The 20,420-nt window shown below is 40.6% G+C and overlaps 1 protein-coding gene across 7 annotated transcripts; it reads left to right on the top strand.

The window, feature by feature from the left end:
- Positions 1 to 1,105: 1,105 nt before the first annotated feature.
- LOC104224128 (pentatricopeptide repeat-containing protein At5g62370-like) lies at positions 1,106 to 12,838 on the top strand. Of its 7 annotated transcripts, XM_070147882.1 has the most exons (6): positions 1,106 to 4,352; positions 4,448 to 4,662; positions 4,753 to 6,114; positions 6,195 to 6,521; positions 9,391 to 9,452; positions 10,021 to 12,838. In XM_070147882.1, exon 1 carries the CDS (start codon positions 1,221 to 1,223, stop codon positions 4,194 to 4,196), a length of 2,976 nt encoding a protein of 991 aa, XP_070003983.1. In that variant the 5' UTR covers positions 1,106 to 1,220; the 3' UTR covers positions 4,197 to 4,352; positions 4,448 to 4,662; positions 4,753 to 6,114; positions 6,195 to 6,521; positions 9,391 to 9,452; positions 10,021 to 12,838. The 7 variants fall into 7 exon arrangements, with proteins under 7 accessions (XP_070003983.1, XP_070003981.1, XP_070003987.1 ...); XM_070147880.1 differs by lacking the exon at positions 10,021 to 12,838 and having other exon boundaries at positions 9,391 to 9,697; XM_070147886.1 differs by lacking the exons at positions 9,391 to 9,452; positions 10,021 to 12,838 and having other exon boundaries at positions 1,106 to 4,198; positions 4,265 to 4,352; positions 6,195 to 6,577.
- Positions 12,839 to 20,420: the final 7,582 nt, after the last annotated feature.

The raw sequence follows: 20,420 nt of genomic DNA, 5'->3' as shown, positions 1-20,420 counted from the left end.
GATATCAAAATTCTTTACTTTCCAAATAAAAAAATTCAGTTAGAAAATATTAGTACAGTGATTGAACTTTATTTTAAAAAAAGAATTCTTATTTTAATAAATGAAATTCCATATATAGTTCTTAAGTGATATTTCCTTATTTGACAATCTCCCACAAATTCTTTAAGATTGCCAAGTGGCTTTATAGTAGCTTGCCACTTGGCTTAACCATAATGCAAACTTTCTTGTTTTAATATATACTAGTATTAGTACTCGCACGATGCGCGGACACAAATTATGTCAAATTGTAATCTATGTTGTTTGAATTAGGTGCAAATAACCTTAAAATATAAACCTTTCATATAAAAATTATATAACATTAGATATTAATTTTGAAGCAAGATATGAAATTATTATTCAAATCTCGTAGTAGACAACTTTTATTTTATTTGTAGCAACCTAATCCCTTGATTTTAGTACTTGTATTTCGTTTCGGTGTCAATATTAAAAAATACTAAATATCATGTTGTGATATGTGTTGTTTGAGCACATTATATCATATTATTTTAAGAAAATTCTTATTATCATTTTGTTTTTGACTGAAAGTCAAATATGTCTTATTCATCACATCATTTTATGCAAATTCCTTTTTATTTTTGTTCTTTTCTTATAGTTATTGTATTATTTATTATTTAATATTATTATACTATCATATAATTTTTTATTAGCTTAATAATTTAATTAATATCTTGCTTATTATCTTTTTAATAGTCTTTAATAAATATAAATAATTTATTCTTGAAATTTGGTAAATAATATAGATATATAGATTTAGATTCTAATTATTTCTTTTCCTTTTTTTTTTTGGTTCTTTTGTTTTTGTTTCTAGCATTGCATGTATAAATCGTGTCAATTGTTACAATATTTTAATTAAAAATTAAGATTTTCAAAATCAAATACATATCATAAAAACTGCTATTTATTTGAATTATAAAATACAATTAAAAGGGTACAAAACAAGTGAGCAATAGTAATAATCTTATTCAATTTGAATAAATTTCTAAACTTCCAAAGCGACCATATTGTGCTAGTCAGAATTAATTGTGATTAATTTATATGTTAACCGAAGTTAAATCGTTCGTCTTTACGACGTTACCCTTATTAACCTAAAAAATGCGGAACCCGCCGTCTCTTTCCTCCCCACGTCGCCGGCGGTCTTTTCTCAGTTCCTGACCAACGCCATGAGCAAGCATAGACTTGGACTACACCATTGGCTGCGCTTCTCCTATCTCTCTAGAACAACAAAGAGACCTTTTACTGCTTGCCATTTACCTACTGAAGCAATATCATGTGATGTTCCCACATCCTCCCCAATTAATAATCACAAGACCTTGTGTTTTTCACTTGCAGAGCAGTTAATACTTCGCGGGTTATTCGGTTCAGCTCAGAAAGTGATTCAGAGAATCATCAAGCAATCCTCATCAGTCTCTGAAGCTATCTCAGCCGTTGAATTCTCCATTTCTCGCGGTATCGAGCCTGATGCAACTAGCTACAGTTTTCTCATTCGACAACTCGTGGCATCTGGTGAAACCCAAATGGCTGAGGATATTTATGTATATTGCATTTTGAAGAGAGGTATTGAACCGAAAGACCAGTCTTTATTGAATTCAATGGCCATTTGTTATTGTAATTTGGGTAAATTAGAGGAAGCAAAATTGCTTTTTGATAAACTATTGGATATGAAATTGAGGCCTTGTAGTAGCACGTGTACTGCGCTTATTAAGGGATTTTGTGGCCAACATATCATCTTGGATGGGTTTGATGTTTTTGTAGTGGCTGTTGATGCTGGAGTATCACTAAGTTTCAGTTGTTACAATAGGTTAGTGGATGGCTTGTGCCATCGGGGGTTCTTAGATGAGGCACTTTATGTGTTTGATATAATGTGTGAGAGAGGTGTGACACCCAATGTTCATTTGTTTAAGACATTGGTTCTTTCGTTGTGTAAGAGGGGTCGAGTCGAGGAAGCTGAGTTGTTGAGCATGGATATGGAGTCTTATGGTTTTGTTCTGGATAAAGTCATGTACACAACTCTTATTAACGGGTATTCGAAGAACAAGAAAATGAAAATGGCTATGAGGATGTTTATTAGAATGCTTAAGTTGGGATGTGCACCGGATAAGTATACTTACAACACGCTGATGCACGGGTTTTTTAACTTGGGCATGTTGGACAAGGGTTGGGTGCTTCATCAGCAGATGGCTGAATTTGGATTAGAACCTGATGCAGTAAGTTACCAAATCATGATTGGCAAGTATTGCAAGGATCATAAAGTTGATTGTGCGTTGATGCTGTTAAATAACATGATTCAGTGCAACGTTGCTCCCAGTGTGCACTCTTATACTGCTTTAATTGCTGCGCTTTATAAAGAGAATCGGTTAGCAGAAGTAGATGTCTTGTACAATAAGATGTTGGATAATGGATTGGTTCCTGACCATGTTTTGTTTTTTACCTTGGTCAACAATCTTCCAAGAGGGTCAGAGATTACTCTAGCATGCACATTTTTGCGGGCAATTGCCAAAAATGGTTGTGGTATTGACCTTTCTAACATCCCTAGCACTACCAGTCAAAAAGTTACTGCAGATATCATGTCTGATATTGATCATCTCTTGGGAGAAATTGTGGCAAGAAACTTATCTCTGGCCAATGTTGCTTTCAATATATACATGGTTGCTTTATGTTTAGGAGGAAAACTTGATTCTGCTCTTCTTTGCATGGACAAGATGGCAAGCCTTTCTCTTCAGCCTTCGCTGTCAGCTTATAACTCTATGATCAAGTGCCTTTACCAAAACGGACTACTTGAGGATGCCAAATCCTTTGTTGAAGTTATGCAAGAACAAGGTCAAGTTCCAAATCAAGCAACATTCTTGATTATGGTGAATGAATACTGCAAACAGGGTGACATACAATCAGCATTTGAAGTTCTGGACCAAATGGAAGAGAGTGGATTGAAGCCTAGTGTTGCGATATATGACTCCATCATTGGGTGTTTGGGCAGACAAAAGAGAATAGATGAGGCCCTTGAAGTTTTCCGGAGAATGCTCGAGGCTAGAATTTATCCTGATGAAACTATGTTTGTGACAATGATTAATGCTCTATCAATAAATGGACGAGCTATTCAGGCCCATGAGCTCTTCGACAAAATGTTGGAAGATGGAGTTCAACCAAGCCACTATGCTTATACTGCTCTTATACATGGGTTAGTTAAGAAGAACATGATTGAAAAGGGCTGTGTATACCTTGATCGAATGATAGAAGAGGGTTTCATGCCAAATACTGTTCTTTATACTTCTCTAATAAAACAATTTTTAAGGAAAAGAGAGTTTGAATTTGCATTTAAGTTGGTTGATTTGATGGAAAGAAGTGAGATTGAGCGAGACCTGGTAACCTATATTACTTTGGTCAGTGGCGTCTCTAGAAATATTAGGTCACTTCATGGGAAGTGGCTTGTTCCGCAGAAACAGTATGAAAAATCCAAGGAAATGTTGTTTCGTCTACTTCATCAGAGTGCTATGTTTTCTAGGGAAAAATGTTTGAAAATCTCAATTAGCTCTCAGGAACAAATTAAATTTCTTGCACTTAGGCTGATAAACAAAGTGAAGAACACTCCCCTAATGCCAAATTTGTACTTGTATAATGGCATAATTTCAGGGTTTTGCTGGGCTGAGAAGACGCAGGATGCATATAAGCAGCTGGATATGATGCAAAGTGAGGGTGTCCAACCGAATCAAGTTACTTTTACTATTCTAATTGATGGGCATTTCCGAAGTGGCGAAATTGATCTTGCTGTTAGTCTCTTCAACAGAATGAATGCACAGGGTTGTTCTCCTGATAAAATTGTGTATAACACTTTAATAAGAGGTCTATGCAAGAATGGAAGGCTCATTGATGCTCTTTCAATCTCATACACAATGCTCAAAAAAGGATTTGCCCCTTCTAAAGCATCATATGAGAATCTTCTCACTTCTCTTTGTGCTAATAATTGGAGTGTTCATGCACTGAAGATATGTGAAGATATGCTAGCCCATAAATATGTCCCTTGTGGCCATAATCTTAAATTGTTAATTTGTATGCTAGATGAAGAAAATAAGTCGCATGAAGCTCGTCTTATGAATGATTTGCTCCTTAACAAAAGAAGATTTATGGTGTACACAAGCTAGAGGTTGGTTATGCAATCTCTCTGATATTGCTGGGCTTCATCCCCTTACTGATGCGTGTGCATGAGCAGGATATGGACTTTTCTGTGGAGCTATACCTTCTAGCTTGAGTACCCTCAGAACTCCCTTTCGTAAACTGTTTTAAGCCACTGGCTACGTGTATGTCTTAACTCTTATTTTTGTTTGATGTTTCTAAGTAGTCTGGTATTCTCTGGATTCTGACGTTGAGTTGTTGATGACTTGGTGGTTCTCAGGTGTGCATAATCCTATTTGAAATGCATTCGTAGCAGAACTCGGGAGCTAATCTACGTGATTATGCTCCATAGCCAGCCACTCTACTAAGAGGATTCTATATCATGCCTTGTTTAAATTCTTGGTACCTTCTTGTTCCAGCTCAAAAGGAACTGTGCGGTTATTCTTGGCATGGCCCATTTCATTCCTAACTGATTAAAGAAAAACTGGCGGACTTGTAAGTAACAGAACAGTGCATAAACAAGTGCTTGTTGGTTTTACATTCTACAAGTGATCTGATGAATACATGTGTGCCCCTTCTTTGTAGATTATCTTGAGTCAGAGAAGCTTCTTAGATTCCAGCCCCACAAAACACAAACTTTGACTAATCAATTGCTTACCATATCTGCTTCCACGGTCCAAAGTAGTCTGATTGGTATCTTTGAGAGGTATTCTATATCAAGATTTAACAGTGACGGAGCCATTTCCTTGACCTTTCCAGATGAGCTTATAATCACTGCTGTTGGAACCTTTGGAATGAGGAAAGCTGAAAAAATCAGAGATACTTCCCATCTCCCAATCAATGAAGGTCCTCCTAAAGTTTATGTTCCAATTGTTATTTTCTCTGCTTTGTGCCAAGGTGAGAGTAGTATTCCGTGACAGATTGTAAAGTGAGGGGGATTGGTCTTTAAGAGGGGAGTAGTATTACCAATTACATCCTCTGTACATAAGTTTGACTTCAGTCCTTGGTAGTTGGTTGTGCTGTCTCAATACCAATTCCCTTTTAGGCTGCCCCAATCCCTTCCTGTGATTATTCATATCTTTGCTTCTATCCTATACCTTCCACAAAAATAGTTAAACCTGATCATCAAAAAAGTTAGTCTTTGATGTTCTGAGCAAAAGTCAAATTTTGTCTAAACATGGAAGAAAATTTTGTTTCGTACTGACTTTTTGGTCTTGTACTCATTCATTGTCAACAGCTCTCCATATTAGAGGCCTACCTTTTATGCTATATAAGTGAGAAAGCCTTTCTAGTTCACTTTCTTTTCCTTCAATGTCGTTTCAACTTATCTAGTATGAAATTTTCTCCTGATATGCCCTGTATTGATGGAAATACCTCTTCTCTTTTGCCTCCAGCAGAGAGGATTGACTGCTTGTCAGCCTGTTTCTTTAAAGCTATCTTGGTTTTTTTTTTCCAGTCAGTGTCTTATTGGTTCCGAAAAAAGTGCTCTGGCAATTTTTAGTACACATTGTCAACCGTTAGTGACTATAACTACCAGAATATAGAGTTTTTGCATAAAAGTCTGCTTCAGAAGCCACTTCCATATAGAGCCTAGTTACAAATCATAATTCTGCGGATGCAATTTAGTTTATTATGTGTAAGTCCAACGTCTTCCTTATACATTCTTTTGTGTGTAGCTATTATGCAGGTATGAGCGCAAGTCAGTGCTCCGATTCTTGGAGACTTTTGAAAACTATAGGGTGGAACGCTGCTTGCATTTATGCCGGGAGCATGGAATTGTAGATACAGCTTCTTTCTTGTTAGAAAGGGTTGGTGAATTGGAAGTGTCATTTTGCTTGTTATATCTTCGCTTGATGAAAAATTCATCCTGCTTGATACTGCCATTGAAAGTGAACACTGTGATGCGGCTCCCCAGCATTTCAAAGCTATTTTTTAAGCAAGAAAGAGGTTTTAGTTTCTTCTAATATTCTTCTTCTATGATAAGGTTTGTCTTGTTGGTGTTACTTCAACATCTTATTTTATTGCAGGTCACTGACATGCTAGATATTTTGCACACATATATTGGACTGTGCCAGAGGAACAGCCACCCCTTTGGACACCAATGAAGCAGAGTCTGTGGTTTCAATTTCCTCCCTTTTTGATAGTAACTGTAGAAACGAAATCAAGTTCTTCAGTTCAACTGAAATCGGTAGAAGAGGGTGTGTACACTTATGAATGATCTTGAAGAATCAGCTTTGTTGTTGTGAAAAGACTTGGCAATGCAATCATGTGCATGATGCTTGTCTCACACAAAACGACTAGCAGAGAGAGGTGTATCAATTTGTAGCAGATGTTTCATGTGCAATAATGAGGAGGCAAGTAACACATATATATTTTGCAATTTTTATTTTGTAGTTTAGCTTCTTTATTAGTGTAAATCTTGCTTTCCTTAACTGCTCTTGTTGGCAAAATGTGCAATTTCTAATTGTCAAAAAAAGTGTAATTTCTGCACCGCAGTTCCCTACTTAAAAAATCAAAATATGCCAATTGACGAGAGAACATCGCGGTTCAAATTGTTGGGCCTGTTCTAAGCACGGCTGGCTTATCAAGATTTAAACTATTTCAGGCTAATGTTGACATTAGTTGAACTATTGACTATGGTTCATTATTGAACATTGCAGCTTTTCATTTTTATCATATGTGATTACCTTTTAGGTCATCACTTGTTTAAAACGAAATTCTGTGTTCTGAGGTCTTGAAAATCTCGTTTAGTGTCACCTCAATTTACGTGCGCAGTCTGGGAGCGTAGCCGAAAAGCTTAAATATGAAATTCTGTGAAAAATGATAAAATTTGGTTATAAAATGAGTTAGTTTGACTTCGGTCAATATTTTAGGTAAACGGATCCGGATCAGTGATTCGACGCTCCCGGAGGGTCCGTAGAAAACATGGGACTTAGGCATATGCCCGGAATCGAATTTCGAGGTCCCAAGCCCGAGAAATGAATTTTCAAAGAAAATTATTTTCTGAAATTGTTTAAGGAAATTTGAAATGAAATTTGATTGGAACATGGTGGTATCAAGCCCGTATTTTTGGTTTCGATGCTCGGTACAGGTCTTATATATAATTTAAGACATTTCTGTAAAATCTGGTGAAAACGGATGTCATTTGACGTGAATCGGGCTTGAATTGCGAAAATTGATGTTTTACGAAGTTTGAGAAAAATTCTTTGATTTTGAGGTCAATTTGTTGTTATTGAGTTATTTTGGCGATTTGATCGCACAGATAAATTCGTATGATGTCATTGAGTTAGTACATATGCTTGGTTAGGAGCCCCGAGGGCTCGGGTGAGTTTCGAGTAGGTTCCGGGATGCCTTGGGTCTAAAAACACAGTTGTTGCAGGTTCAGAGAAATTTGCGGGTCTCTGAACCCGCTAGTGCGGTCCGCGAGAAATTGTGTGCAATCGCGGAAGGGCCAGTGCGGTCTGTGTAAGGTTCGTGCAGTGCGCGGTGGAGACTGTGTGGTCGCAGTCAGTTTTGTGCGGTCCGCGCAGCTTTTCACTGGGCTGTGCGGCCACGGTCAGTTTTGTGCTGTTCGCACAGGGCTCTGGACTGCAGTACCCTCAAGAAGAACTGTGTGGCCGTAGTCCATTTTATGCGGTCCGCACAGGGCACCTGAGAATAGTATAAATAGACGAGATTTTCAGTTATTTTTTCATTTTTCAAACCCCAAGAACATAAGAGGCAATTTTTCAAACAACCTTTCTTCTCCAAATCAAGTGTAAGTCATTTTTAACTAGTTTTCTTCAATCATTAACATCTTTTAACATAATTTCAACTTCAAATCAATGATTTTCATGGGGAAATTGGGTGTTTTGGGTAGAACCTAGGTTTTTCAAAATTGGGAATTTAGACCTCGATTTGAGGTCCGATTTCAAAACAAATCATATATTTGGGTTTGTGGGGGAATGGGTAATCGGGTTTTGGTTCGAACATCGGGTTTTGACCATGTGGGCCCGGGGCGATTTTTAACTTTTTGGGTAAAACTTTGGAAAACTCATTTTTATGCATTGGGGTTGATTCATTTAGCGTTTATTGATGTAATTAAGTAACTTGTGACTAGATACGAGTGAATTGGCAGAGGAATCAAGGGGTAAAGCTATAATTGAACCTTGAGTTGTGTTTGTGGCATCGAGGTAAGTGTTTGGTCTAACCTTAGCTTGAGAGATTAGGAGCTGAGTCTTATTTTCTATGTGGTAATTGTTGAGTATGACGTATAGGCATAGTGACGAGTATGACCGTAAGTCTTTTAATTGTGAATATCTTGATTTCGTTGTATCTTTCATGCCTTGGTGATGATTTCTACTTGTTGTGAAAAGCTTGTGGAAGGTAATTGTGACCTTTGAACATCGAGGAACATTGGCTCAAGTTATATTACAAATTGTGAAAGCATATGAGACGATTGAACCCTTTGGAGCCTTGGCTCAGGTGGTAAAGTGAGTTATGAAACAAAAGTGAAAGAAAAAGAAAGAGTTATTAAATTGTTCCCTCGCCGGGATATTGTTGCTTTGTTGATTATCTCCCTTGTCGGGATGTTGTTTGATGTTGTTCCCTTGCCGAAATTTAATTGTTTAATTGTGTTCCCTTGCCGGGATTTCTATTATTATTTTGGTTATTCCCTTGCCCCTTTGTTTGTGATTGTTGTTTGAGTGAGGAAGAGTGTTAAAGCACGAAGGATGATGTCGTGCATTGTTTGTTATTGTGAGGAAAGAGTGTAAAGCACGAAGGGTGACATCGTGTCATACGATGTACCATTCCATACCGATTTTCATTGATTATATGGTGAGGAAAGAGAGTAAAAGTACGAAGGATGATGTCGTGCACATCTTTATTATATGATTGATTTGGTGCGGACGAGAGTAAAAGCACGAAGGGTGATGCCGTGCATATTGTTGATTTCTGATACTTGTTGATATTCTAGTTATGTTGTTTCTTTCCTTACTTGATGCTTTCTATTCGGAACTGTTATCTCCCCCACAGCATGTTTCCCCCTCCCACATTGACTAGTTATTTTCGGTATTTCATTTTCACTGTATATATATATATATATATATATATATATTTGAACGGCACAGGTTTATTTGGTAGTCTGGTCCTAGCCTCGTCACTACTTCGTCGAGGTTAGGCTAGACACTTACTAGCACATGGGGTCGATTGTGCTGATGCTACACTCTGCACTGTGTGCAGATCTAGGAGCAGCTTTCGGACAGTAGTTGGAGGGCTTCCTTCAGTCCACTCGGAGACCCAAGGTAGACCTGCAGGCGTCCGCAGGCCCTGGCGTCTCCCTCTATCTCTATTTCCTGTTTTATTTCCTTTTGTTCAGAAACAGTGTATTGTATTTCTTCGGACCTTGTATGTAGTAACTCTTAGATAGTCTGTGACACTGCGACACTAGGTTTTGGGGTATTTGAGGTTTTAAAAGTTGTAATAGACGTAGCCTTAAGACATATAATAGTTGACTTCCGCTTATTTATTTAAAATTCTACTTTTATCATATTATCGCCTGTATTTTTTAAAAAGAAGTAATTTGTTAATGAAGTAAGTTGTTAAGGTTGGCTTGCCTAGCTCTCATTAGTAGGCGCCATCACGACTCCCGAGGGTGATAAATCTGGGTCGTGACAAGTTAGTATTAGAGCTCTAGGTTACATGGGGCTCACAGTTCACAGACAAGCTTAGTAGAGTCTGAGGGATCGGTACGGAATCGTCTGTATTTATCCCCCAGAGGCTACAGAGTTAGGAAAACTTCACATTTATTCTTTGCTATCATGCGGTTTGGTTCCTCAATGCTAATCGAACTTCTACTCTGTTCTTTTGCAGATGGCGAGAACATGCGCTTCCTCATCCACCGCTCAGCAGCCCGAGCCCCCAGCAGCAGCTCCCACGAGGGGCAGAGGGCGAGGCCGAGGTCGTGCTAGAGCCCAAGGCAGGGGTAGAGCTCAGTCTCGAGCAGCAGCACCAGTAGCGGAGCCTCAGGTTGACTTTGATGATGAGGTTCTGGCCCCAGCAGTTCCGGTAGGCCCAACACAGGTCCTAGAGGGGTTTATTGATGCCCTAGTTTTTCAGGATGCTCTGGTCCGATTAGTAGGCCTCATAGAGAGTGTCACCCGAGCAGGCTTGCTTCTTGTAGCACCAGCCGTCTCTCAGGCTAGAGGAGGAGCCCAGACTCCTGCTACTCGCACTCTAGAGCAGGTAGCTCCCCAGATTCAGACTCCAGCAGTTCAGCCAGTTGGATCAGTTCAGCGGGGTGTGGTAGCTCAGACCGGTGATGGAGCAGCTATGTCTGCCGATGCTTTGTGGAGGCTAGATAGGTTCACCAAGCTCTTCACTACTACTTTCAGCGGTGCATCTACTGAGGATCCCCAGAATTATCTAGACAGCTGTTATGAGGTTCTTAGGAACATGGGTATTGTTGAGACCAATGGGGTCGATTTTGTTACATTTCGCTTGTTTGGATCCGCCAAGACTTGGTGGAGGGATTATTGCTTAGCTAGACCAGCTGGATCGCCAACCTTGACTTGGGAGCAGTTTACAGTGTTGTTTCTGGAGAAGTTTCTCCCTGTTACTCAGAGAGAGGCCTATCAGAGGCAGTTTGAGCACCTCCAGTAGGGTTCCATGACGGTTACCCAGTATGAGACCAGGTTCATCGATTTGGCTCGCCATGCTCTCATCATACTCCCCACCGAGAGAGAGGGTGATGAGGTTTATTGACGGTCTTATCCAGCCAATTCGTCTTCAGATGGCTAGAGAGGTTGGGAGTGAGATTACTTTTCAGGAGGCGGCCAATGTGGCCCATAGAGTTGAGATGGTTCTGTCCCAGGGAGGCGGTCATGGGTCAGACAAGAAGCCCCGTCATTCAGGCCGATCCAGTGGTACCTCGTCTGGAGGTAGAGATTCATATGGCAGAGGCCATCCTCCTAGGCCCTTTCAGTTAGCGCTCCAGGTTTCTTACGGTACTTCAGGTGGCCGTGGTCCCTAGATGCAGTATCCCAACCAGCAGTCCTACAGTATACCCCCTTGCTCCTATCAGTGCACCGCTGTTTCAGAGTTTCCGGGGTGGTCATTCAAGTCATCAAAGCCAGCAGTCTCAGTAGCCGAGGGCTTGTTACACTTGTGGTGATCCAGGTCACGTTGCCAAGTTTTGCCCTCGAGCATCGAGTAGCTCTCAGCACCAGGGTTCTCGTGCTATGGTACAGGCACCGGGTATTCCACAGCCCGCCTAGCCAGCTAGAGGTGGGGGTAGAGGTGCTAGAGGTGGAGGTAGAGGCACTAGAGGTAGAGGCCAGCCAGCAACAGGCCATCCTAGAGATGTAGTTTAGGGTGGTGGGGCCCAGCCCCGATGTTACGCCCTTCCAGCCAGGCCCGAGGCTAAGGCTTTAGATGCAGTTATTATAGGTACTATTCTGGTTTGTGATAGAGATGCTTCAGTGTTATTTGATCCAGGGTCTACCTACTCGTATGTGTCATCTTATTTTGCACCGTATCTGGTCATACCTAGTGACTCATTGAGTAGTCCTGTCTATGTGTCTACACCGGTGGGTGATTCTATTGTGGTAGATCGAGTTCATCGTTCTTGTATTGTGGTGATTAGGGGTCTTGAGACTTGTGTGGATTTGTTGCTTCTAGACATGGTCGATTTTGATGTTATATTGGGGATGGACTGGTTATCACCTTACCACGCTATCTTGGACTATCATGCCAAGACTGTGACCTTAGCCTTACCGGGTTTGCCTCGTTTAGAGTAGAGAGAGACTCCTGGTCATTCTACCCGTAGTGTTATCTCGTATGTGAAGGCTCGGCATATGGTCGAGAAAGGGGTGTTTGGCCTATTTGGCATATGTTCATAATTCTAGTGCTGAGGTTCCCTCTATTGGTTTTGTGCCCGTTGTTCGTGAGTTTCCTAAGGTTTTCCCTTCAGACCTGCCGGGTATGCCACCCAACAGGGATATTGACTTTTTCATTGATTTGGCTCCGGGCACTCGGCCTATTTCTATTATGTCGTGTTGTATAGCCCCGCTTGAGTTGAAAGAGTTAAAGGAGCAGTTGCAAGACTTGCTGGAGAAGGATTTTATTAGACCCAGTGTTTTGCCTTGGGGTGTGCCAGTGTTGTTTGTTAAGAAAAAGGACGGTTCGATGAGAATGTGTATTAATTACCGACAGTTGAACAAGGTTACAATCAAGAATAAGTATCCATTGCCGAGGATTGATGATTTGTTTGACCAACTTCAGGGTACCAAGGTGTTTTTAAAGATTGACTTGAGATCTGGCTACCATCAGTTGAGGATTAGGGCATCCGATGTCCCCAAGACAGCATTCCGCACTCAGTACGGGCATTATGAGTTCTTGGTTATGTCATTTGGGTTGACAAATGCCCCAACAGCTTTTATGGATGAACCGAGTGTTTAGGCCTTATTTAGATTCGTTCATGATCATCTTCGTTCGTGATTCTAAGTTTTTTTGTCAAATTCTTGGAGAAAAAGAAAGGTTTAACCCCCCAAAACGTGTGGTCCCATTGCAATAGGTAAAATCTGCCAAGTATGTGTGTGTGAGAATAAAATGGAGTGTGTGAATTAAATTGCCATGTACAGTATGTATAATATGATCAAGAATTGAAAGGAGAGGACCACTTAATTTTCAATTGTTTCAATTTTCTTTCTTCAATTTTAGTTATTCAAAAGTAGTAAATAAGAAAATAAAGAAAATTTGAACTATTCTATCGTAAGGACTAAAAAAAAGATATTTTTTCTTTTCTTTTGATATAAGGTGTAAAATAGCAACAAAGTTAAGAAAATCTTAGTAGCTTAAATCAACTCTTTTTCATTTAAGATTTTATCAAAAGTAGAATAAATCAAAAATAACTTGACAAAATACCAAGTAACTTAAAAAAAGGAAAACTATTTTTGTGATAAAATAAAGCAAAAAAGGTTAAACCTAGTTAAAATAGCGATATTAGACCTAAACTAAATATTTAAATGTTAAAATATGTAAAATCTTGGGGAGGGTAAAAAATCACATGCCTACAAATATGAGGTTTTGAGTTTTATTTAATATTTTGACCTAGAGAGCTCGGATTTTGGCGACTTTTTGAAGGTTTTTCAAGAAATTCATCGGGGTAAGTGATTCAAACTCAGATTTGGCTAGAGTACATGAATCTATCATTGAATTCATCATTTAATTCGTGATTTGGGATGGAATTTGGGAAGAAAATTTGTGGAATCTTCCAAAAATATAAAATGATGATTTGAAGAACCAAATGGTACCGGAATTTGATAATTTTGGTATGGTTAGACTCGTGAGGGTATGAGGATTCTGAAAATGTAAAATTTACCCGATTCTGAGACATAGGCCTGGGGCTCGGGTTTTGGTAATTTCGGGAATCGTGCCCTTTGTTGATTGTTCTCGCTTGGGCTTTGTTCCCTTAGCATATTATGACGTATTTGTTCTGATTTTAGATAGATTCAACGCGCGTGGAGTCTGATTTGAGGGGCAAAGGCGTCGTGAGCGAGAGATTTAGCCAGTTCGAGGTGAATAATGATTGTAAATGATGCTCTGAGGGTTTGAAATTCCGGATTTGCACATCATAGTGCTATATTGAGGTGAGACACGCGCTTGATGACGAGCGTGGGGTCGTGCACTATTGAGGATTGCGACTTAGTCCGTCCCGATTGATGATTTTACCGCGTATTTGACTGAAACTTATTTGCTATCATCATGATTTGGGTTGATTGCCATATTTGGGCTTCGTGCCAACTATTTGAACCCTTCAGGGATGTTTATTGCTATTTCCTCACTGTTTTGACTTATTACTTGAACTCGGTCATGTTATTGTTCCACTATTTTACTACTCAGCCATTTTTACTTAGTTTTGAGACTTAAATGATATTTTAAATGATGTTTTGGGCTGAGAAATACTATTTTACTATTGCCCGAGGGGCTTGTGATGATTTTTGGACTGAGTAAGGCCGATGGCCTAGTTGTGAGGATACATTGATACTGATATGAGGCCGAGGGCCTGAGATACATAAATATGCCATGAGGTGGCTTGATTGATATGAGGTCGATGGCCTAGATTTGATGCCACGAGGTGGCTTGATTGATATGAGGCCGAGGGCCTAGATTTGATGCCACGAGATGACTTGATATTGTGCTTGGGCTGTAAGGGGCCAATCTCGGAGTCTGTACACCCCCTAGTGAGCGCGGGTACCCATTGTGATGTGAGATTGAGCCCGAGGGGCTGGTACTGTTCTGAGATATTGCCCGAGGGGTAGATTCGTTGATACTGTGCCCGAGGGGCGAACTTCTATTTGTTTATTTACCTGTCAATTACTTGTTTTACTTGTTGAAAAGGGATTTTACTTGACTCTTCACTGTTTTACTGTTTTAAGTATTTTTTACTGCTTCAGTATAGAATGCCTTGTGTTTTACGTGTTTTATTACTTTCAGTCGTTATTTGCATTTGTTACTCATTGAGATGGAGTACTCACTTTACTCCGTTTACTAATGCAAAAGCAGTTACGGTAAATCAGAAGTTTTACTAAGGCAAAAGTAACTACAGTAAATCAGAAATTTACTGATACAAAAGTAACCACAGTAATTCATAAGTTTAGTAATATAAAAGTTTATACCATAGGAAACCAGAAGTTTACTAAAAGATAGCACATATCATGATAAATTTGAAGTTTTCATTTGCCATCTGATTTAAATATGATGAGCTAATTGAGAATTATGATAAGCATATATTAAGAACCATAAGACTCTTCAAAAATTCGCTTGTGTTACTTATTCTCATAATAAATTGATTATACCATCTAAAATTGGGACTAAGACCCTTGAATTCTAGAATATATAAAAAGTGAATATGTGCCCATTCACCTATCATGTAAACCACATATAGATGCATATATGAGATGGTGACATATGTGTTTATTGTCAACCTGCAGTTTGGCATTTGAAATTAATTTTCTTAATTAAGAGCACAATTTTCTGATTATACAATCAAGATAGTTCCTATTGATAATGCTGGTTTTATGTCTAAGCTGATTTAACATTGAATACCTTCTATTAATAGTTAAACATTTCTTATGAGACCAATGCTTCCCGTATTGGTTTAAGATTTTTTAAATTTCATACAAAAACACATGTATGCATTAGAATAACAGATATGATAAGTCCTCCCTTCACAATTTGTTTCGGATAAAAAATCAAATATTTTACTATCTAATAACTTTTGATGCGTTGTGACGACCCAGTCAGTCCTCTTATGAGTTACCGCTCCATTTTTCCCATTTCTGCTTCTTATTGCTTTACTTATCGGTTCTATATGTGATCGGGTTGGTTGGCTCGGGTTTGGAGAGGATTTGGTAAGGTTTGAGACACTTAGTCTCTTTTGAGGAAGTTTCAGTTGAAAAATGTCAACCGGATGTTGACTTATGTTTTAGAGGGCTCGTATGTGAGTTACGATGGTTCGGATAGCTTCGGGAGCTGATTTGAGACTTAGGAGCGTGATCGAAATGAGTTTTGGAGGTCCGGAGTATATTTAGGCTTGAATTGACGAAATTAGATTTTTGGCGATTTTCGGTTGATAGGTGAGATTTTGATATAGGGGTCGAAATGGAATTTTGAGAGTTCAAGTAGTTATGTTGTGTCATTTGGGATGTGTGTGCAAAATTTCAGGTCATTCGGATGTGGTTTGGTTGGGTTTTTGATCAAAAGCGTAATTTAGAAGATTTGGAAACTTAGGCTTGAATCCAATGAGTTTTGGTTGATTCGATGTTGTTTGAGGTGTTTTGAAGATTGTTATAAGTTTGAATGAGGTTATTGGATATGTTGGCATGTTTGATTGAGGTCCCGGGGGCCTCGAGTGAGTTTCGGGTGGTCAATCGGACCATTTCATGTTTTGGATTGCAGAAAATTGTTGATCAGTATTGCAGAGAATTGGCCTTCGCGTTTGCGAGTAGGCCCTCGCTTTCGCGAATGGTTAGCTGGTGAAGACTGGAATTTTAGCCTTCGCGTTCGCGAGGAAGGCTCCACGTTCGCGAAGGGCTGAGTGTTTGAGCATCGCGTTCGCGGGTGAAGCTCTGTGTTCGCGTAGAGGAAATGGGCCAGCTGGGTTTGAGGTCAAGTTATTCATCGCGTTCGCGAGTGTAGGGATGCGTTCGCAAAGAGTTGTCTGAGGAAGCATCGCATTCACGATGGTCAGGTCGCGATCGCGAAGGAGGAATTTTTGGTCAAGTTATTTTGTGCTTCGCGAACACGAGGCGTTGACCGCGTTCACGAAGAAGGATTTGAGGCCTGGGCAGAATGTTTAAATAGTCGTCTTGTCCGCGATTTTGGGATTTATTTCCATAATTTTTGATCGTTTTTGAAGCTCTTTGAAGAGGATTGAAGAGGGATTCAAGGGGAATCACTTGGAGGTAAGATTCTTGGACTTAAACTCGATTCTAATGTGAAATCTACCTAGTTAATCATGGAATTTAAGCCTAAAATTGAAGAACTAGGGCTTGAAATTGGAGATCTAGAAATTGGGATTTGAGGGGTCGTTTCTAGTTGGATTTTGATGCTTTTGGTATGAATGAACTCGTGGGAGGATAAGTATTCCGTTGATGTGATTTTTATTGAGTTTCGAGATGTGGGCCCGGGGGTCGGGTTTGGCCAATTTCGAGATTTTTGGTATTATTTGATTATTTTTGCTTGGGCTTCGTTCCCTTAGCATATTTTGATGTCGTGATTCTGATTTTGGATAGATTCGATGCGAATGGAGGCCGATTCGAGGGGCAAAGGTATCGCAGAGTAGTATTTTCATCGGTTTGAGATAGGTAACCATTGTAAATCTGGAACTGAGGGTATAAAACCCCGGTATTCGAATTGTTTTGATAAATACGGTGACGCACATACTATGTGACGAGCGTGTGAGCGTGCATCAGTAGGGATTGTGACTTGGTTCGTCCTGTAGCGACTATTAAGCCACGTATTTGATTTTAAATCTTTTGATATTCCGTATTTTAGACATTTATACTGTATTATGGGATGTATGCCATGTTTGGGGCCTTGTGCCGACCTGTTGAGACACTTAGGGGCATTTCTACTGTTTTTCCTCACTCTATTTGTTTGAAAAGCAGATCCTCAGTCATGTTTTACCTATTATTGTTTAAAACTGGTTTTACCACCGTACTTATTAAAAATGTGTGCACTGTTTGGACTGAGTTCCCTGATTTCTACTGTTATGCTCGAGAGGCTGTGAGGTTAATGACTGAGAGAGGTTGAGGACCTAATGGTGAAGATATATACATATATGTCTAAATATATTATAGATCGAGTTGCACGCCGCATCGATACTTATATGGATCGGGCTGCACACCACAGTGATATATATATTGGATCGAGTTGCGTGCCACAACGATATGACACTTGGGCTGTAGGAGCCCCTCCAAAGTCTGTACACCCTCAGTGAACATAGTCGACTATAAATTACGGATCGGGCTGCATGTCGCAATGGTTATTATGATTATTATTATTATTATGAGATACTAATGAGCCTGAGTGCTGAGAGGGAGTACTGAGTGACGAGAGTTGAGTCACGAGTGACTGAGAGGTTGCCCGAGAGGCCATAGTCTGAGTGATACCTTGCCCGAGGGGCCCAGTTATGATATTTTCACTGATTTCACTCTTCTTTAAAAATAAGTCTCTATTGAAAAATTGCTAAGTATATGATTTCAAGTATTTAAACTGAAATTGATAATTTTATGATGAAACTGGTTTTAAACTGTGGAGTTTGATCTGTTATTTTGTTGTTTATTCCTTTATATGATTTTTAACTGTTCGTCACTGCTTTCAGACCTTATTTACTTTAGTTACTTACTGAGTTGGCGTACTCATGTTACTCTCTGCACCTTGTGTGCAGATCCAGGTGCTCGAGTGGCGGAGTGAGAGTCCTCAGCATTTCCAGAGATTGCTGGAGATTGCAAGGTAGTTGCATGGCGTCTGCAGCCCTGCTTTCCTCCTTCCTATCTTGTTTTTTTCTGCATTTTTAGACTCATGATATATTAGACAGTCGGTTATGTATTTAGAGACTTTAGACTCGTGACACCAGATGTTTGGGCTATGTTGTCTTATGTTTTATTGATTTCCGCATATTTAGTTATTTTAAACACTCCTTATGAAATTTAGTATTCAAACTCGTGTTAGAAAGATGATTTTATGAAAAGAAATTCATTATGGTTATGTGGTTAGGTTGGCTTTCCTAGTAATATGATAGGCGCCATCATAACCGGGCATTTGGGGTCGTGACAAGTTGGTATCACAGCCTAGGTTACATAGGTCTCGCGAGTCATGAGCCGATTTAGTAGAGTCTCACGGATCAGTACAGAGACGTCTGTATTTATCCTTGAGAGGCTGTAGAACCTTTAGGAAACATTTCATATTTTTGAAATTCTTGTCGTACGAATTTGTTGACCCGAGTACTAAACTTTTGTTATTCCATTCTCTCACAGATGGTGAGGACACATGCTACCGGGCAGGATGGATGACCACCAGTACCACCAGCTGGGGTCACTAGAGGCCGAGGATGCGGTCGAGGCCGTGGTAGGGGCAGAGCAGCTAGGGCAGCACCTGCAGATCCACCAGCTGCCCCAGTTCAGGATCAGGTCCCAGTTGTGGACGCTACAACAACACCAGCTCAGGCACCAACTTTGCCTATTATGATTCCAGGCCTTCAGAAGGCTTTAGCTCAGATTTTATCAGTGTGGAACGGTTTGGCTCAGGCAGTCTTAGTTACTACGGCCGCAGCTACTTCTCAGGAAGGGGAGGCACCCAGACTCCCATTGCTTGCACACCTGAGCAGGTTGTGTAGTAACTTCAAATACCGGGGGCACCTCCAGCCCAGCCGGTTGCACCAGCTCAGGAGTATGTGGTACCAGTTATGCCGGACAACGAGTAGCGTCCACTAGAGAGGTTTGGCAGACTTCAGCCTCTGACTTTCAGCGGTGCAGAGGGAGAGGACGCCTAGGGTTTCTTGGATAAGTGCCAGAGGATGCTTCGTACAACGGGTATTCTAGAGACCAGTGGTGTAGCATTCTCTACCTTTCAGTTTTCTGGGCTGCCTTCACTTGGTGGGAGGCATATGAAAGGCATAGGCCTGTTGGTGCAGCGCCCCTTACCTGGAAGCAGTTATCTATTCTCTTTCTAGAGAAGTATGTGCCACAGTCTCGCTGAGAGGAGCTGCGCAGGCAGTTCGAGCAGTTGTGTCACGTAGAGATGACTGTGACGTAGTATGAGATGTAGTTCTCTGAGTTAGCTCGTCATACGGTCAGGTTGGTTCCCACAGATCGAGAGAGGATCAGGAGGTCTGTTGATGGCCTCACTTATCAGCTTCGTATTCTTATGACTAGAGAGTGGGTGACTAGTGCTACCTTTGAAGAGGTTGTAGACATTGCTCGTGAGATTGAGTCGATTTGTCGCCAAGAGTGAGAGGAGAGGGAGGCCAAGAGGCCTCGATGATCTGGTAGTTACAGCGGCGCTCCGTCGAGAGGTCAGTTCCAGTAGGGTAGAGGTCGTCCATTCAGGCAAGCTCAGTCAGCTCGGCTAGGTTATCATGGGGCATCATCGGGTCATGGTTCTCACAGTTCTCATCAGGGCCATTCATCACTCAGTGCCTTCCAGCCTAGAGTTCGTCCTGTGCTCCATTAGTTCAGGGTTCTTCCATGCCAGGTCCTTCTACTGTTCATTTCGGTGCTAGGGGTTCCCTTCAGTCCTCATCTCCAGCACCGGGGATTCGCTACGAGTGTGGAGAGTTTGGGAATATGAGGAGGCAGTGTCCTCATCTTCATGATAGTCCATCTCAGCAGAGGGGTCAACCCTTGACTTCAGCTCTAGTTACTTCATCACCCACCCAGTCAGCTAGGGGTGGAGGTCAATCAGCCAGGGGTCGCCCTAGAGGGGGAGGTCGATCAGGTGGCGGTCAGGCTCATTTCTATGCCCTCCCAAGTAAACTAGATGCTGCTACTTCAGATGCCATTATTTCAAGTATTGTTTCAGTCTGCCACACAGATGCCTCTGTATTATTTGATCCCGGTTTCACCTTTTCTTATGTGTCATCATACTTTGCAGTTATCTGGATACGCCCCGTGAGTCTCTTATTTCACCTGTTCATGTATCTACTCCGGTGGGCGATACTGTTGTTGTAGACCGTGTGTACCGATCATGTATGGTGACTATTGGGGGTC

The sequence above is a fragment of the Nicotiana sylvestris genome, chromosome 6, assembly GCF_000393655.2.
Source record: "Nicotiana sylvestris chromosome 6, ASM39365v2, whole genome shotgun sequence".
NCBI lineage: Eukaryota > Viridiplantae > Streptophyta > Magnoliopsida > Solanales > Solanaceae > Nicotiana > Nicotiana sylvestris.
Note: the sequence above shows the minus strand (reverse complement) of the source record. Positions and strands in the feature narration are given on the sequence as shown.